Here is a 17,738-nt window from a genome sequence, read left to right as displayed (position 1 = left end):
GAGTGGGTGAAAATCTTGTGCCAGACCTTCCCAGTGTGAAGGGGGCCATATCCATGCCATGGTAAACACGGCCTCTTTTCTTTCCTCATGAAGCAAGGAGATCCATGTGCTTCTCAGGGGCTGCACTTCACCTCTGGTCTTTTCCTAATGGAAAACTGATTTATTATTAGATCTCCTGGCACCACAGGACACCCACAAGTAAGAGAGTGCCACTGTCATGAAGACTGTGGTCAATTTTCAGAGTAACACTCAGAGAATCAATAAAGAATTCTGTCTCTGGAAAAGATCCTCCATAGTGAATCCTGGGTTTAGCCAAAAAAGCAAAGTCTCCAAACATGCTCAGTCAAGTACTATTGACATTTTTCTAGGAGTCACCCTAGGGAGATAATAAACTTGGATTCACAATGAAAGACATGGTTATCACTGACTTCTGAGATGTTATTCACACGTGTAAGTCAAAGTTAGATGACTCACTCAAAAATTTTTGCAAATTCAGGTCGTATTTCCTCTTTTTCCCTTCTCCCATTTATTTCACATCTCATATCTAAGGTTTGAGAGCCCTCATTGAGCCTTCACTATTGTCTCTCTTGATGCCTACCTTCCCTATTTCTTTGACTGTCTTTTGTTCTCCCCAATCCAGCAGTTTCAGACATCTTTATTAAATAAATTATATTAATAAAGCTGTCAAACTGCTTGAACAGGGGTAATTCCTGTGTTAATAAAACCCAGGAAAAGCATGTCTTTGACTTCACCTTCATATTTTTTAATTCTATTTTGTAGCAACAAATAAGGCACTCTAATCTTTATTTTTCTAAATTATTATTACGTTTTTGTGATGGATAAAGGCAATATGTATTTTCCAGAAATACCAGAAAATTAGATGGAGACAAGACACATGGAATTAACTGAAGTGGAACTCTCCCTTGTGATTGATGGCTCGAAGTTTCACTAATCAGAGAAGCTCGTAAAATAATTTCTGATTAGTTAAGAATACATGCTACACAGACAACAGAAAGGGAAGGAAAAAAACAACAGTGGAAATATTAGCTAATACAAATAAAAATGGATTACTAATCTAAGTGCAAAGATTTTTTTGCTTTTTTCAGCTCACAATGTTATTCATGCCCCTGAGCAACTCACTTAATCTTTTTTCTCATGCACTTTGTCTGTAAAATGGGAATGAACCAACATAATTTATCCCACTGGCATAATATGTGAGTTAGAGTAAGACAAAAAAATAACAAAACCCAAACATCTCAATTATTTCAATAGGATTTGGTACATCAGAATGACACATATAATCTTAGCTTTTGTTCTCTTTGGGAAAAAAACCTATTAATTACTTAAAATCGAGACATTTTTCACTCTTAAGCATTTCACCTCTGTCTTCTTCCATTTTATAACATTTTTAGCTACATAAAGGATGAAGCAGAGGCATTTCAAGTTGTTTTTCTTAGACTTTAAATCTCGGGTAACTTCTCATTTACCAGCTTTCACCACAAATTAACATGCACATCAAGACAAGTTCATTATCATTTAGAGGCCTGTTAAATAGATGAAAAAAGAACTGCATCTTAAAGTGCCCTGGATTATCTACTGGTATTCAGTACTGAAGAATTTTATAGTTCATAATAATCAGTTTGCTTTTCTTCCTTTCTAATCGAAAAGCTCTGAAAGTAAAAATTATTTTCTCAGTAAGTAAATGCTCATTGTCAGAAAATACAATAACAGTTGCTTTCTGCAGGTAAGAATGATGTCTATATAAAATAAATAGAAAATGCAATTATATACATAAAACTATGGTATGTATATATATGACACTATCTAGAAGAATAAAATATTACGTTCTTATGGAAGAAATAAAGCCAAGCTCAGCACATGCATGTCCTCCTGACATGAAATTTCACTTCCCATTAGGAAAATGACATTTGCTTTAACACAGCCCCAACATCAGAAAACTGTAAAGTGAGAATTCAAATCCATGGGAAGTAGTGGTGGCCAAACACACCCAAAATCATTGTAATCAAGCATTAACGATGTCATAATGAAAATGCTAAAAAATAAAGTGACAGCTTTTTACTGAGAACTCAGATGTACCATGGCTGGTATATATGTATAATCAAGGGTTAATTATTAGAAGGAAAAAGAATTAAAATAGGCAGGGGGCCCTGCATCAGCATAGCACTTCAAGCTCCAGTCTCTCAGAGTTCAGTCACACACATGACAAATACAGACTGTGGGGAAAAAGGAAAATTTAGGTGGGGAAAGATGACGCCACAAGCACAATTCCAAATCCATCCAGGGCTGTGCAAACACTGCCTGGTGTGCTCAGCACAGTCTGAGCAATGAACGAAGCACCGCACACTGACTCTGCCTCCAATAAACTCAGGTACCCCGGTATACTTTTTTTTTGTATCTCAGTATAATATTGATTTAGATAAGAGCTCATTCCTAAAGTTCTAGTAATGCTCTCTCTTCTTGCTGCTTCTGCCCAGAGCTGGCACCGAAAAGCCCACAATGACATCTTTTTTTCTTTAGCCTCTTTCAGCACTATTCCTGACCAGCCTTGTTCATCTTCTCTTTATCTTGGTAACTCTCTTCCACGTCAATCCTTACATCTCAAAATTTACTCTGCCTTTTCAACACAGAAGATACTGTCACTTCTACTAAATTCACTAGATTTATTTTTTTTTTCTGTGATTTTACAAGTCTTTATTTACCAGTATCCTTCTACACATCTTGGAAGTCTTTAAGAAAGGACCACTGAGATAAGAAAATCCAAAAAAAGGTGTAATTGAACAGCGAATATAGAAGGAAAAAAGGAAAAAACCCCACAAATGCATTCAAAATATTTTGCCAAGATTCTTGCAAAGAATTCATTGAAAGAAAAAAAAAAATAGAAAATTTGACAGACACACTCTACCACCTGCATATCCAAAAATATCTATGGATTTCAGCAGAAATATAAAACTTCAAGCATAACAGTCTCCTTGACAGTAAGACAAGAAGCCACTTTCCACAAGTGCCCTCTCTCCCCTCATCTGCATTTCAGATTATGCCGTATGTTAATTTACAACCTGGAGTCATAAGGAATTTAAGATAGTCTGTAGAAAAATGCTTATAAGTGGAACAGGAGGAAGTTAAATGATAAGAAATCACAGTGTGCCCTCTCATGCAACAGGGTCTACTTCTTCCTTTAGCTGCTCACCCTGCTAAAAGTTTTCTTTTGGTTCTTTCATGGGGAGGTTTGTGTCTGCCAAAGACCAAGTGCAGGACCAAACCACAGAACTCAGTTCTTGGAGCTGCTGACTACAGAAAAACACCTTTCAGTAAAAAGGCTGTAGGAAGTAAAGTTTGTGCAGAGATTTAGCACAACTTCACTCTCTGTCTTGAAAGATGAAGTGATAAAGGCCTCTGAGATGCATCATCTCTGTAAGACATTCCCTTACAAGAGCAAAAAATAAATGAAGTACTTACTTTAGTCATCTTATTACATATGAACAAGATGAATTCAAGCCAAACAATTTGGCTTTTTTTTTTCAGGAATATTGCAGAGCATTAAGCAAATTATACTGCTAAATGTAGTAAACATATGAGGTACAATACATCTTATTTTTTAAAAAGCATATTTGGTATTCACTGACGCTACCAAGAACATTGAGTCTGTTTCCCTGCTAAGTAGTCATACGACCTCCAGAGACATGGATTTTAATTTCTGTTTTGAAAACAGTACCATAAACATGTCCAGGGGCTTAATTTATTCAATCGTTTGTGGAAATTTACTCTGCATCTCTGCAGCAGCATTTTTTGATATGCGAGCGTAACTCCTCTCTTGCAGCACGTTATTTCCACCACCTGAAGAGGATCTAAGGTAAATCTCCATCAGTTTGAGCCATTTATTGGTTTGTACATCCCTGGTGCAAACACAAGTAAACAAGTCTTTCCCATGCCTGGCAAATACACTAAGAACTGTATTTTCTCTATTATCTGGATGGTCACTCCCTCTTCTTCTAAATAGAAAGGTTGCCCAGGGAAGCTGTGGTTCCCTTCCATGGAAATTTCTGAGGCCAGGTTGGATGGAGTATGAGCAACCTGGTCTGGTGGCAGGGGGCTTGGAAGGAGATGGTTTTAATGTCCCCTCCAATCCAAACCATTCTATGAAAAGGATTCTCAACTTCACCCGCTCCAACTATAAACAATAAGGATACAAAAAACCATGATGGTGGGGTAATTAAAATAATTTAAATTAAATTTAAATTAAATTTTAATTAAATTCTAATTCAAAACCATATGATACAAAAAATCATAATTTTCAGGAAAAAAATTGAATCTAAATTAAATCTCTATTCTTCACTACTCCACAGTTGAGCAAATGGATACTTTAGATTAAATAACTGAATCAGTACTCTTAATCAATATTTTTATATCTTACAACACAATATTACAACTGTAAAAATCACCTCAACTTCAGGTTTCTTTATTCTCTCACGTCATTCTGTTTATTCCAAGTTCTTCCTTTGCCATCTTATTCTACAGATCATCATCAGGTTTTGAAATGCCAAAGTCTCTGTTATATAAACATCACATCTGTATGGTTAAGTGAATAAGTTGCCACACTTCTGAAACAGTTTTTCGTATACAGTTCCTTAAACTGGATACTGAAATCCTCAGGAGTAAGAGAGATGCTGGAGAAAAACGAGATACATTCTATTCCGCTATGCTTTTGCAAGTTGTAGATGTAATGAGAAAAGAGATCAACAAAAAATCCACTCTAAAACAATATTTCAGAGGAATTTTGTTAACAAGAACTGTTCTGCTAGTATAGTGATGGCCACAAAAAACACCACACAGCAAACCCCCTGTGGGATAGATACACTGGGATCAAGGTGTAACATTGTTATGCTGTCAAAAAAATGAAGGAAGAAGATGAATTTAAGAGACTGAAATTAAGATGGAGGAGTCTGTCGTGCAATAACAGCTTATAAGAGTTACAAACCTGACAAACAAACGTGAAAAGCAAAGCTGACATATTTGATAACCACAAAGGCAGGTTATTCCAAATACACTCTCAATTACAGTCATTCTGCATTACACAAAACGGAAAAACAAGTTCAGGGAAGTGCAGTATCACAATGCTCATCTCAGTTTCTATGTTGTCAGTCTTCCCAGCTCCCGCCTGGGCAAACACCTGTGGGAAGAGAAGGCAGTTTCCCCTCTTCCAGCAGTGCCTCACACTTCCCACCCCTGCCCCAAGACAGGAACACGGAACATGTCACAGCAGCTTCTTGTGCTCTGAAGCCAAACACCACCATGGAAGTTCAAAGTTTTCTTTGAGGGTGAATTCTAAAAATGCAGCTGAGCCTCACCTGTGTGGTACCATCTCTCAAAACCAACCAGCTGCAGGCAGTGGCCTCTTTCAAACAGACCTTAAACCAGCACCTCATTTGCGTGGCTTTGGGGCAGCTGCCCCAGAGCCGCCACGGCACAGTAACGAAAGCTTCATTACGCTTTGTTAGTAGGAAAAACAAGCACAAAGGCTCATTTTACTTCAGAAATGGTAAAGAAACAGGCAAACACAGATGAGAGATTGTTGCACTGAGTCAATAAGAGAGACTCACATAACTGAAGTGCTGAAGACATCTAAACCCACAATCTGTTGTGTACACAGTGATTTCAGAGAGCAAATACCATTTCATTTTTCTGTGCTGTGTTCTGGTTGAATCGTCCACATTTGAACAATCCTAAATACAAGTGCAGGATTTTAGTCCATATATAATACCAGGTAATATATATTTCCAAGTCCCTCAAATTTAATGTTCTTTCGTCTAATTAGACTTCTGCTGGATCTGTAGGCAGTCTTATAAACCACTTTAACCTTATTTTAATTTTTCATTATAAAAATTGTAAGTATTCATTAACTTTGGAAGACATGGCATTACAGCTGTGATATATCATTCCTCATATTATTAACCATCTACTTTATAAATTCAGTTCTTGAAGCACATACTGGTAATAATGCCTTATGAGTTTTATTTTTGTAAGAATTTAGAAACTAACTTAATAGGAGCACACACACTTAGTTGCCTAGTCATACACAAAATTTTATTTGCTGTAATGACTTTAATATTACTGTCAAAATATATTTGCAGCAAGTTTAGCAGACACAGTAGAAACTAAAACCCAACCCACCAAAAAGAGAAACTATGTGACTAATACTACTCTTTCTGCCTCTCTCTTTGGTAAGATTACCTAAGCAAGAATGAAGTCCACATAATCACTTTTTGTGTGGTAAACTTTTAGCACATTGTGAATAATTTTAGTCAAAGGTAATACTTCCCCCACAGAGACTAAGTACCATTTTAGCTTTTCTTCAATATCATTCAAATGCCTATCTTAGGGACCAAAAAACTTCAAAAGAAAATCAGATATTGCTATGAAATCAAATTGACTACCATCAATAAAAAGTTTTTTTGGTACTCTAACTACATAACGTGACATATTAATATTATATTTATAATATTTCATATGCCATATTAAACTGCCATCCTTAAAACACAGTACTCTACTGGAAGTAATTTTAAAAAGCGGGTATACAGTTCTAGACCAGCTACCACAGAGTGGCCATTTGCTTGAAGAAATAACATTTATGCAATTTGTCCTACATGATGGTCTTTTTTTTTTTTTTTTAAATTATCTGACTAACATTGCTTCTGGCTTAAGTAGCAAAACCTAAAATACTGATAATTTTTACTTCAATATTTAAACAAATTGAGTTGATTAATGTATTTGAGAAGACAAAGTTATACTGAACTGACTCATCCTGCAAGTGAGCCTTTACCATTTCATATAATCAAATATGATTATGCATATCAGTTTCATAATCAAAATTTCAACTTGTTTCCACAGACAGCAGACAACTTGCTCACTTCTAGGTAAAAACTGACCACCTGCTATTTTATGTTTTTCATGTGGAATAGTGGAAAAAATACAGTTGAACTAGCTGTTCAAATTGCCTCAACGTTAGACATTTCTTTCTATTCTACAAGTGCTGGTGGAACTGCCAAACCAAAACCCCTCAGCTGCAGTGCTCAGTGTCAACCCGTTGTACAGGAAAATTTCCATGAGGTTTAGGTGACATATGAATATATTGGAATAACATGCCAAGAGAAGAAACACAGCAAACAGCAACTACCAAGATTCCAAACTTAAGAGTGGATAAATGAGGTGATAAGGAAAGGAGGAATATGAGAGTGATGGACACATACCTAAAGGATGTCTAACAATACTAGGATTGGCAAGGCATACCTGGGCTCAGAACTTGGATAGAAAGAGCAATGCTAAGAATAAAACAGATAGATATTGGGAAGATCTTCCAAGCAATTTTTTTTTTAAGAGGAAGAATCTTCCGTAGCAATCAACAGAAGACCAAGACTTGACATTCAGAATTACACTGGACAAACTACACTGAAGAGACATTTCAGCATTGATGATCAAACTGTTCTTCTCTTGCAATCTACTTCAAACAAGTATCTTTGTTAAAGTAGTGATTGTCATAAGGAACACACTTGACTGTCATCAGGAAAACAGAGCTCAGCAGTATCATCAAAAGCAACTGTAGCTGCTCATAAGCAAGACAATGGGAACTGCCTTCTCTGCTCTGTCAAGAACAGTTTCAAGTGTTAAATTCAGTTGTAACATCCAGGTTTTGACTAAAGTTCAGAAAACAGTATAGGTCTTAAGTACTGTATTTCCCAAAACATTTCTTTACGTGAGTGATTTATTTCTCTAATTTCTGGACTGGCTTAAATTCAGCTAAAATGAAATCTCTTTACTTTTCACTGAATTATGAAGAAACAGCCAACTGGTTTTTTGAGCTTTCTGCATCCTTTTTAACTAGATTCTACCACACACACAAACATCTGAGCCCCACTCCACCTCACACATTAGCAGTAGCGTTCCTCAGAGAGGCTTTTCTCCAAACAGTTTTAAAAAGGTATCTTTTCATTCTGAATTAAACAGGAGGTAGGGATTGCCACCAGTGGAGGAGCAGAAATCACAAACAGCTATAACGCAACTATTCTAAGGAAATGTAAGCAAGTAATCACAAATAAAACTGCTTACATTCATGCAACTTGTTTGGCAACAGCAGCATAGCATAAGGAAAGCTGCTACAATTCATAACAGCATCTTGTAATAAAACAGCTTTATGCATCCCTCTCAAACTGTTTAGTGCTCAAATCTCATCAGATGGCTGAGTAAGCATTACACTTCGGGACAGTAAATCTCTGTTTCCAATATGGTCTACATTCACAGACATGTACTTTTGCACTCACTGTAAGTCACTTCCAGCTAAGCACTCATATGGAAAAAAAAAAAAAAAGGCAATATATAAAGATATCTGCATGCTATTTTGTCTAATAAGCTATCTGGACTCTGAAACCATTTCAGAACCTTAAAGGATCAATCAGCACCTCAACAGGAACTGACTGCTACCAGCAAAAGCTAATTTGAAGTTGGATGTAAAAACATGAAATAGTGTTCATACAAGTCACTGTCTCTTCAACCTGTCTTTATCCACATCACTGGGGCATACAGGGTATTGCTGTGGCATATTTTGTTTCCATTAGAGATAAACTAAAAGGTAGGAAAGGGCTTAGAAACAACCACTAAGTCAAAATTCATGACAGAAGATGACATTATACAGGCAGATGCTTGAAGAGCTCTACTTAGATTGACAGTTCACAGAACAGACTTAACTGCAGCATCTAATTAAATCTGTACAGAAAAACACTGGGTATCATGGGTGTTTCAAGAACACAGAAAAGGGCATCACCAGACCTAATGGCTAGAAACCGAAGCCAGTTTCCAAAACCCAGAGAGAAGCTGGCATCTGCTTTTAACATGGAGGCTGAATTCTCACAGTCACTGCCAATCAGTGGAAATCATAGATTTTCTGTCTATTGATGTTTCCAGAACTTCAGAATATGCTTAATTCAAGGACAGATTACTGGGATCAATGCAGAAATAATCTGATGAAAGTTAATGAGCAACTCCATAGAAGGCCAAAACTGGTAGATCCTCTGACCTGGAACTCTGAATCCGGAGACAAATAATATAAAACAAAAAGAACAAATGCTGGGCCCTGCTTACCCAATTATACTTCCTTATAATTTTGTTTTTCTACTGACTTAAGGCTTTAAATGAATTGGTCATCAGCACTTTGACTCAATTCCAAAACCCCTGTGGTTCTCGAAGGAAGACAATGAGTTTTGGGTGGTGTTTTTGTTTGTTTGAAAGTTTCCATATGTTGTTCTTACTGTGTGAAGTGTGTGCATTTGGGTCCAGCTATAGTATTTTAAAAGCTTCTAAAAATCACAAAATCCATTGAAGGTATTAGGAGAACAAACAGGGAGGACAGAGCAAGTATAAACACAGCAATCATCACCACAGATCAACCAGCTGTCCACTGAGTCTAAAATTTAGTCCATAGTAGTAAGACATTTCAAAAGAACATGGGGGGAAAAAAATAAAGCACAAAAGACAATTACAGAGTAAACAAAAACACACCTTAAACCTGTCCCCAAGGCATTTGAACTGAAAACTGACTTGTGCATTGGAGCAGTGAATACCCTCTGGTGCTTAACCCATCTTCCCCACACTCCACTAAAATACAAGTATCTAATCCTTTCCTTATTTTTTCTGAAGATGCAGACCTTAAAAACATGTGGCACTGGAGAGTTCAACAATGTATAATCCAAAATAAATGCTGTTGTCAGTTAAATATTTGCTGAACTCCGTTTTATTTAAATAGTTCTTTCTTCCTGTATTATGAGAAAAGAGGAGGAGAAGGAAAATGGCCTAATGTCTCTTTCCCAAAAAACAAGCTTTAGAGGGGCTCCCAAGTTCACAGAAACAAAATGATATTCACTAATGGAAATTCAGGACTACATCTAAAGAATAATTTTCTAGATCATGCCTTGGATGCAGGGACAGAGATGCCCAATTCAAATCCAGATCAAATGTAAAAGCTTTTTAAATCCGACATTTCAGTGTTAATAGATGGATTAGAAAAGCATCTAAGTATCTTCCAGTTTGAGAGCACTTACAACTAATCAGTCTCCCTTCCAAACACTTCTTGCTGGAAACCAGATCCTAAAAAATATCCGTTGAACTGCAGATCCTTTTGAAGAAAAGAAGACGTAGACTGTGGAAAAAATTTACACAATTTGCTCAATGTTAGCCGTTTTCATTATTAGAATTAACCAAGAATTATTTTCATTTTAAATACCTTTTTTTAAAAATAAAATTATTATGTCATCTCCATGGAGTACATTATTTCCCTTTACAGTAGATTTTAATATGAGAAAGAGCATCCACAGATGTGTGTAAATATTACAAACTTCTTAGAAGAGTGTGTGCACATGTGTGTATGAGAAAATGGAGAAGGGTTTATAGGATCAAAAATTATCATTTTCAGGATCCAAAGTCTTAGAATTCTATTACATAGCAGAGTAAAGGGATGAGGGGAGAAAAATACACAAAAAAAAGGTTTTGTTCAACACTCAGTCAGGCCCCAGCACTACAAGACGAGCAAACAGGACTTTAGTTGAAGCACGGGATCTTTTTGCTTGATAGAAATTTGAAACTATGAAGTATAGAAAGCATAATTTGTATTAATTTTGAAGTTCTTCTGAAAAGGTATTTGCATGAAAATGGTTACTAAGCCTATTTTAGAGTAGACCTGAGGTTTTATAAATTTTCTTTTATTCAGTCTGTGCTTACTACATGTTGATAACACCTACTTTTTAGACATTATCCTTTTATACGTAGTTTACATAATGTGCATGTAACTTTGAAAATGGTTAAAAGAAAAAGAACCTAGTTTAACTTAATCATCAACTAATGAGGAGTCCAGCAGACAAGCAGTAAAAATAGAAGTTCTTTTTGAAAGCTAAATAAAGGAGCAAAAAAGGAACTAAAAGGACCATAAATCTATATATACTTATATATTAGCATCAGAAATCCCTTCATTCTGAGTCTCTAATTTGAACTGTAAATAAATGCTGATTTTTAATAATGATCAGTTGAGAGAAACTGCCAAGAATAAAAAGTTATTCCCTGAGAGAAACTGTGTGTACAGAGAATTCACATATTATGTCTAGCTGTTGTTTATTCTACAGATACATATTAATATTAGAATAGTGCTGTGTTTGCCAGCACTGTTGTTATTAATTATTACTGGAGTCCTCTGTCAGCATCACGGCTTCCTAACTGGTCCAGCAGGTGGGAAGAGATGAAGATGAACCTTTGTTCAGCAAGTCTCTGTCAGACACTCTGACTCAATGGTCAGTCCAGATGGTCTGAGCACCCAACCACGCCCAGCAAAGTCACAATGGATGAAGATATAAAGTGCTAAAATGGCAAAAAATTGGATGGAAGGGGAATGAAAGGGAAGTGAGAAGGAAGAGATTATCACAACTGATTTAAGCTAGCATTTGCAAACCAAGAGGCTTGTTGCTCAAAAGAAAAAAAAAAAAAAAAAATCAAAACAACACACGCCCCCAAACATTACAAACCAACCCCAAAAAATAACAAAATCCACAGAATACCAAGAGAAAACAATTTATGCATATTTAAATAGAAGTACCCAAAAGATTGAAAGTCAATCCCATGATGTTTCCCTGAAAATCCACTTCTAAAGAGACTTCCTTCTGGTTTTTATTGTGACTCAGACCTAATATACACAAAGTTTTGGTTTAATTTCTGTTTATCAGATCATCTTGCTATTACAGCTCAAAAGGGCACTTGACCGATATTAGAGTATAAATCAGAGGAGGAATGTTAGGTATGGGTTCAACTTTCTTACCTTTTCCTTTCCTAAAAGCATACTTACAGAAGACTGCTGTAAAGGTTTGTACTTTTATTTATTTGCTAGTCTAGTAATGCTGCTACATTGCTCCATTATTAACAACTTCACCACAGATGAGAGCACAGATGAAAAGTGCTTTCATGTTTTTAAATCACTTAACAATAAGAACCTTATCATCTTTTATGACTTGGGGAGGGAGAGGGTAAGGGAAGGAAGTTTTATTCAGCATCTTTATTAAATAAGGTACACAAATTATAATTTTTTTATTTCTCAATAAGACTGTGCTTTCTAGATAGGAGAAATAGAAGGCAGTTGTCTCACCCTAATAAATATTTTACACTGGGATGGAGTTTCTCTTAGGTCACCATTAAAACCAAAGTAAGCCTTGATTCAAGAGAAGTGAGTATATGTCCTGGCTATAACAGGAAAGTTGCCTTGAGGCCTTTTCTCACACAAGCTACCCTACATCTGATTCCATGCTAAGGGCTTCCTCCTTAAGCTTCTCCAATTTCCTTTGATTATGTAACCGTACAGCTATAACGAAAATCAACAGATTGCAGAATGCCACTCAAAAACCTTGCACGACAAAGGAAAACTAAGAATGTGCTCTCACTCCAGACAGAATACAAGAAAAAGTCTTATTTAATGTCTTTAATCCAAATCTATGTATCAAAACATTTCATTTTCAAAAGGTCACAGGTTCTGGAAAGAAGTATTAGAACTGTAATTTCCAAAACTCAGTTGAATTTGGAAGGGATACATTAATTTTAACCGAAGAGTTGAGGATGACTCAGGTTTGATGACAGGATGATCAAAGATCTCATCTTGGTATTATTGGAAATATGAGCAGTGAGAGAAAGTCTGGTCAGCCCAAGCACCTGTAAGAGTGGCTGGAGCCTCTAAGTAGCAGCCTATCAGTCACTGTGAACAGTTAAAACCTTGTTTTAAGTCTGAACAACCTTCACCCCTCTAAGGAAAATAAGAAAGCAACACAGCAAGAACTGTTTCAGACTTCTGAGCTCTGAATATAGTTTTTTTTTAATTAGTATTTCACTGATAAAGCTTGATAAGCAAAAACAGAATGAGTGCAACTTTGTCTTAACAGATTTCCAAACCCAGAAATGTGCCACCAGGAGCAGCTCAAAACAACTGTGTGAGCAGTTGCAGTGCCATGGTAAAACCAAATACTTTGCAGTAAGTCAAAAGTATTTAGCTTTTCTAATAGAAGAGACAAAATACTGAGGAAAAGATCTACAATTCCTTAAAAAAAAAGTCAAGCTTTTTATTAATAGAAGAACAAAAAGCCTCTAAAGACTATTTATTTTAAGCATGTTTATTTCCTACAGAATTGAATCCCATCCTAACACCCAGTCAAAGTTAGAATAAATTTAAGTGTATAAATTACTAGATGTCTGCAGCTGGAAACTGCATGCATGAGATGTAACAAACAGAGCTTCCTACTATATGAATCACATTTTTATCCATCTAATGTTAATATAGAAAGTGAGAACAGCTACCAAATCTTAATCTGGATCTACTTGTCACATTATCTCAAATTTCATGTCGGTAAAACTGTTCAGTCAGAAAAATATCCAGCTTTCAAATGCAAAGAATCATCATACCAACTTATTTTCTAAAAAAATTGCTTTCTAAACGTAACTTAAAAACAGGAAAATAAGGAGTTGCTGCTCATTATCTAACAAAAAAATTACTTTGGCTTTCTAAAATAAACACTATTTATTTAGACACAACACCACAGACTAGTAGGAGAAAAAATAACAATAAAAAAAAAAAATCTGAGTGTTTCAATTCAGTTACCAACAATTTGCATTCCCCTTCATAAGGAAGGCAGATAAGAACACATTAAGAGCAGGGGGAGGATGAACAGTTGTCAAATCAGTAATCAAGAGAAAAAGACCATTATGAAATGCTGAATAATGACCTGCAAACTAAAATGAGGCACTTGAGCTGAAGCATCAATCATCCTGATAGGGAAAAGTAATATTTAGATGACTCCTGTACAGTAAAGCAGAACAAACTGCAGTGAAACTGGCTCCAGTAGCTCAGAGGTTCGAGGTGCACTTTGATGCTTTATCACAGGTAAACACCTCTAAGCAAAGAAAGATCCTCCAAGAACAGAGATTACCCCAGAAAACAGAACTGGGTGTTTGACAGACAAGCACAATGCAAACACTCCCACATGTCTGCACACAAATGTCAGAGAAACGAGGGATTAGACAAGGGGTTAATTATCAACATTAATTATTAGACAGTTTGATTTAAAGGTGAAGACAGACACTGACTGCTGTCAGAATGTTTTAAACAAGATGTATGACAGGGTATCAGGTATAAGGAATGACCTTCCATTGAATGATTTCCACAAGTGAGATAACTTCCCATTCCCTGAGTTACAACATTAGAAATGTGTAGCAGAGAACTATCACACGCTGTCAAGAAGCACATACACAAACCAGTAGAGTTTCTGCATTTAAATTATGTACCAGATTTACCTTCCATTGAGAGGGGCACAAAACCTATACATTTATCCCTCAAGCCTGCCTGTATCTTACCTGGTATGAACCATACCTGATTCTCAACTGACACTAAACCAAGGCTTTTAATTCAAATGCCTTTATCTAATTGTTGATTGAATGCCAATTTAATCTGGCTATTTGGACAAGTAAACCAGATGATTAAACACAGCTCCTATGAAGCAATGTTCACTAATGGTTTCAGCAGAGAGGCTTACAATTTATTGAGACAAGCACATACCTGAATGAAAATAAACCTATGTGTGTATAGTGGACATTTACAGGTTTTTCAACTAAAAACACTTACATTTTTAATTCATTAATCCATTGGACCTAGCAAGAACCATTTTATAAAAAAAGAGATTGCTTACTCCTCTTGCTTACCAGTTTACAAAGGCAGGTTATTTCAAATATTAGTTCTAGGCCTCAATGCTGCGATAATGTATTACAGCCAATTACAAAAGAAATCAGATGGGTTTCCTCCTTTCAGTTTTTATAAGGTCAAGGGTAAGCAATATGGGTAAGCAGTGACAAAATGAAGTAAAAGGAACCAGCACTCCCAGTCCCACAGTTCAATTCCACAGCATTTAAGAACAGAAAAGGAATTCCAAGGCCCGTGATGAATAATGAGTGTATGTTGGCTATAGGGGGTTTTTACCGTAACAGTGTTTTAGTTGTTTTTTTCAGTACAGATACTGTGTTAAAGAGAGTCACATTTAGGTGAAAATGCCATTCTCATTCCCAAAATTAACCTAGGAAACAGAATACCAAGTTAGCACATTGGCTAACCCCAAGATTTGTGCAAAAGACACACTCTGGTTAAGGGTCATGGCACTTGTGTCTATCAGACATTTTGATCAGTGAATCTCGGTTTGCCTCATTTACAAATTGTGAATTTCAAAAGTACCTGAACTCTGAGAAAAGAAAGAACTTTCTTATTTAGCACAAAGCAGTGGAAATAATGGTAAGATAATATCCATTCTCCTACAGTTCTTTCATTAAAACTCCTTGTAACACTGAGATGCTTTAACAAGGAACAGAGACTGTCTACCGAGGATTACCATAAAAGAAACCAGTTCTGACTTTAAACATACCTTGTCTTGGAAACTCATCTGACTCCCTGTGCACCAGGTCAGACACTCGATTTCCGTAGTGCATCCTGGTGTCATGATCATATGCCTTCAGTGTCTCACTGGAGCTGTAGGATTTCTGAGTGGGCACTCTGCAGTCCTCGCTGTCCAGCGAGGAACTCGTGTAGCGACACTCCTTCCCACAGCGGCCCCTGGTCAGAGAGCGGTGCCGTCTGTCCTTTATATCCATTATTCTGAGCCAGGAACAGTGGTTCCAGAAAAGCCACTCTTCTATTTGGGGTCAGTCACTGGCACCTAAAACCACGAAAGGATAACAAAACAGTAAGCAATGCTGCCACTACATTTTGTTTTATTCTACTTCCCCTGACTTGTCCTTGAAGAACAATGTGGCACAGATTGAGAAGAAAGGGAAGACCCACATGATGCATCCTCTAGAAATTGAAATAATTGACCTGAATCAGTGGGGAGAAAAAAATTGAATGCAGTAAGATAATTGCATTCTATCTAAATTATTGTACAAAGAGTTTAAAAAATAATGATAAAACAAAAACACTGTCATCTTTTGATTTCTGAATGAACTCTGGTAACAACACAGAACTGACAGAATTATATTTGTCTCTGTTATGCAACAGAAGGAAAGTAGACTCAAACCAGCTTTAATTATTTTCATTCTTCCTGCAGGAGGGCTTGCAATTAAGACTGAAGCATGCAAGAGAGCTCCATAGAGGAGATTATTCCTATTCAGCATTAATGCATTACAAAGCTGTACATTATCCTTTAACAACGTGTTTATAAGCAGCAGCAAGGTTAACATAATCCAAGGCTCTGCTCTGAAGGTGGACCAGGTGTCTCCAGAGGTCCCACCCAACCCTGACATTCCTGCATGGCTATGGGTGCCTGAGCACACTCTGGGGATTGGCTGCTCTTGTGCACCCCAGAACGTGACTGAATGAGCTTCTTCACAACCCCTCAAGATGGCCAGTTTATGCAACTCAGCACTTGGAGCTCTTGAAAACTGTCTAAATCTCTTCTTGTTCACTGGACCAGAAAGAGAGTTTCTTACAGTGTGCTTAATTAGGACACCCTTCCTGTGGCACACAGACGTTAATATATGCATCGTTAGCATGCATAAACTGCAAAATGAAAGATACTGTAGAAAGGAAGAAATACAGTAAGCACAAACACCCACAAACACCAAACAGTAACCACTGGGGTACTAATTATTTTCAGTTGGTATTAGTATGTATGTCTTTCTCTCATGGCATACTATGCCCAGGTCTGTGCTAGTCCTGAGAAATCCTCATGACAAATTTTTTTGCTGGAAATTAAATCTTCCCACATAGAAAAATACTCAGATTTGCTAACAAGCAAAAACTGGAACAAAACATCCTGCTTTTCTATACATGGCTAAGGAGGTGAAGGAACGGTTTGGGTGAATTTAGCTGAGATGGTTGAAGACCTTTTCCTTGCCCTGTCCCCTCTCAGTCCAGGTTCCCTCTCCCAAGCCCACCCAACAGAATGTGCCCAGGCCAGAAGCTTTGCTTAAACCACCAAAGCATTTCAGCAGTGATTCCTTGTGCCATCTCTGCCACCAAAGGAACAAACTGCAGCAAAAGATGATAAAACATGCAGAAGGCAGCCAAGCCTTTCATTGTGGTACTTGTTTGCACCTGCAGGAGAAGAGGTCACAGCACTGGCATAAGTATTGGCTAAATCAATGCTCTTTGAAACAGATTATAGCCCTAAGAGAGAATAAATGTACTTGGCCAGAGGAGCTGGTGACCTAGAGAAAAGGTTTCTTGGCTTCATTTAGAGTTGACATTTAGCCTTGTTGTGGTTTTTGGTTTTTTGGGCTTTTTTTTCTTTCTGTATGTTAAAGAAGAAAGTTAGGTAACCACGAGAAACAGCTGCTTTAAGCCACCCACAGGTACTCTGCATTCTGTGAGGAATAAGAACTGTAAACATGCTTACTTTTTTCTTCTTTTTCATTTATTTTTAACATTTCAGAGGGGAAAAAAAGTCACAAAACAACACATACAGAAAAGCCAAAACAAAAGCAGAGACATTTGGCACTTCAAACTGTCAAGGTTCGTTTTATAACTTCAGATTAAAGAAAAAGAAATATTCAACACACATTCCTGTTTCTCATCTCTCTGAACATATAGTGGCTATACTGACTCCTTTATATCTGAATTTTTCACTTCAATTCTTTGGTCCTGTGATATTTATTGAACTGGAAAGCACGTT

At 36.8% G+C, this 17,738-nt stretch overlaps 1 protein-coding gene across 1 annotated transcript in view; it reads right to left on the bottom strand.

Annotated features, from left to right (window-relative positions):
- Window positions 1–17,738, bottom strand: part of TENM2 (teneurin transmembrane protein 2) — a 618,654-nt gene that overhangs the window by 468,924 nt on the left and 131,992 nt on the right. The window contains 1 exon segment of the mRNA XM_017726535.1: window positions 15,495–15,785. Coding sequence (XP_017582024.1) covers window positions 15,495–15,720 — 226 coding nt within the window. The 5' untranslated portion in view covers window positions 15,721–15,785.

This window comes from Corvus brachyrhynchos, unplaced genomic scaffold (genome assembly GCF_000691975.1).
Source record: "Corvus brachyrhynchos isolate BGI_N302 unplaced genomic scaffold, ASM69197v1 scaffold262, whole genome shotgun sequence".
Lineage (NCBI taxonomy): Eukaryota > Metazoa > Chordata > Aves > Passeriformes > Corvidae > Corvus > Corvus brachyrhynchos.
The sequence above is the reverse complement of the archived record's forward strand: the minus strand, read 5'-3'. Positions and strand labels throughout refer to the sequence as shown.